This window comes from Hipposideros armiger, unplaced genomic scaffold (genome assembly GCF_001890085.2).
Source record: "Hipposideros armiger isolate ML-2016 unplaced genomic scaffold, ASM189008v1 scaffold_12, whole genome shotgun sequence".
NCBI classification, from domain to species: domain Eukaryota; kingdom Metazoa; phylum Chordata; class Mammalia; order Chiroptera; family Hipposideridae; genus Hipposideros; species Hipposideros armiger.
The window spans coordinates 2,973,350-2,975,950 of NW_017731362.1; the positions used below are offsets into that span (position 1 = coordinate 2,973,350).

Consider the following 2,601-nt stretch of genomic DNA (forward strand, 5'->3'; position numbering starts at 1 on the left):
AAAAAGGGTGAGGGGAGAGAGAGGAAGACAAGGTGGATAACACTACATCTCTTTCCTATGTGGCTACAGTGACAGGGGAGGTCCCCAGAAACAGGGAAAGGGCTTCCAACTGTATTATTGGGTTGTCGGAAAAGTCATCACGTATTTTTTTCTATGTTTTTCGTTGCAAAAATGCATTATGACTTTCCCCAAAATCCAATATAACCAATTTATACTAAGACTGTAATTTTTCCATGTAATCTAGCAAGACATTCAAGGTTTTATCAATAGGATTGAGTATGTTCAGGTAAAATGACACTTCCCAAAGATGATGATAAAATTTAGTTAACAAAGAATACTAACATATACTTACAGTGTTGTAAAGTTCTTCCAGTCGAGGAATGGTAAGGAATTTATGCATGCTTACTCCATTTTCAATAAGAAGTTTTACAAATGCAACTCTATCCATTACAAGAGCATCAAGCATAGCTTGTTCCAAGGATCCAACCTGAAAGAGTATCAATATTAATAAATGTGATTCACACACTCTAATTATACAAACAGTTCTAAATGCAAGTCCTTGGCATTTTTATACCTTCTTGATCCCAAACAGTTTTAGAAGATTAAAAAGATGCAAAATAGTAAAAGGCTAGAACTTAAGGAATACAGAGAATAGATAAAAAGACATCTCTAGAGTAGCATTCCCCAAACAACATTCCATAAACACTACTTTGCAGGCGAGCAAGTGTGAACATGGGGAAAAAAAACAAAAAAACAAGAGAGAAACCATTATCAACTAAATTTAGGGGGAAAAAAAACCTTAAAGCAATGGTTCTCAATTTTGAGGAAAGGTTTTTTGGAGTGATCATTTCAGTAACTGGGAGCCATTACTAACATTTGATGGGTAGCATCAAAGATTACCAGAAATCATGCAATATGCCAGACAATCTCACTCACAAACAAATTGTCTCACATCGTGCACAACTTTCTATTATCCTGTTAGATGCTCATCAATGAAAATCCAGTAATACTGCTTTACATATAGCATACACACGAAGTATTCTATCATGATTTGTTCTATGATGCACTTTCCAAAAAACAGAACCATAATGTAAGTTAGACAAGATTGTACTTAATTTTCTCTAGAACTTTTAACAAATTATTCACCATAAGAGAAAAATCACATCTCTTAACAATACAACCTGTGTCATTTGAGTTTAATATAACACATACATATCAGTCAGCATTTGTAGCTGTTCCTTTTAAGATTTACAGATTCTTATAGACTTTAACAAACTCACAATCAAATACTATTAAATTAGTGGAGACACAAACAGATTTCTTTGAGTATCATTAATAAAGGTTACTTAATAGAATATTAATATATTTAATATTGTTAATGTTAGTATGTGATGTTACTGTAATATCTCATATTACTGCTTCTGTATATTTTTAACATTTTGGTACTGTATGATAAAAAAAAACCTATGTGGCCGGCGACCGATCTGCCTCACCCGGGAAGAGCACAATGGTTAATACCAACATGGGACAGTGAGGCGACATCCTCACAACTAGACTGAAGAACAAAAGGGACAGCAAGTTGTCTGTTCCCCTTCCCCAATTCCCCAGTGCTGTTCCCCTCCCCCAATTCCCCAATAAAATCTTAANTTTTTCTCCCACTATTGTGATGTTAATTTTTTTATGAAAGGCCATCATAGTAATCAATGTGATCTACTTTTCCATTTTGATCACATATACCTGGTAATAGATTTTCAAACCTAACTGGGTAAACATATTATTTCTTTGAAGACAATATTTTCTTTGCTATTCTTATTTTTAAATTTTGTATAATATCTAAAGATAATTATAAAAGATATTTCATATAAACTACATTTTACTGTCTTCTTTTTACAATATTTAGTTTAGCCACTCAGGAACTAAGTTTTTCCTGCTCATTCATATATGTTAACTTTTAAAAAATAAATGTGTCTTCCAAGTTAATATGAAGTATATCATACTTTAGGTATTAGAAAGTTTCACTGTATTTCCCCTAACATTATTAATCATGTAGAAATGCAGTTTTTGGAATTCTATTTTATCTTAATCCATTAATGTTTATTCATTATACATAACTTTTTAGTATAAAACAAATATACTTTAACACAGCAGTTCTCAAAGCGCAGTCCTAAAACCCCTGAATACTCCCAAGACCCTTTCAGGAGGTCCATGAGATCAAAAGTATTTTCAGAATCACGTTAAGATCTCATTTGCATTTTTTCATTCTCATTCTCTCAAGTGTTTAGCAAAATTTTCCAGAGGCTTCTTGATGTGTGATATTGTGAAATTAAATTCAAAAGCAAATATGAGAATCAAACTGTCTTCTATAAATCCAGGCATTAAAGAGATTTGTAAAACTGTAAAATTATTCTACTCTCACTAAGTTTTTGTTTTCTTGAAAAACATGTTTTTCTGTTAACATATAGTGGATTGTTACTTAAACACAAAATAATAAATATTTTTATGATTTCTTCGTTTTATATTTTAATATGGTAAATACCAACACACATAAACAAAACCTCTTTAGAACAGCTTTTTTTTTTTTTTTTTAAATTGGGGAATTGG

General features: G+C 31.6%; 1 protein-coding gene across 1 annotated transcript in view; it reads right to left on the reverse strand.

Annotated features, from left to right (window-relative positions):
• TRPM7 (transient receptor potential cation channel subfamily M member 7) overlaps window positions 1-2,601 on the reverse strand; it is a 58,704-nt gene that overhangs the window by 48,601 nt on the left and 7,502 nt on the right. Inside the window, exon 4 of the mRNA XM_019664038.1 lies at window positions 353-487. Coding sequence (XP_019519583.1) covers window positions 353-487 — 135 coding nt within the window. The remainder of the gene's footprint in view (window positions 1-352; window positions 488-2,601) is intronic.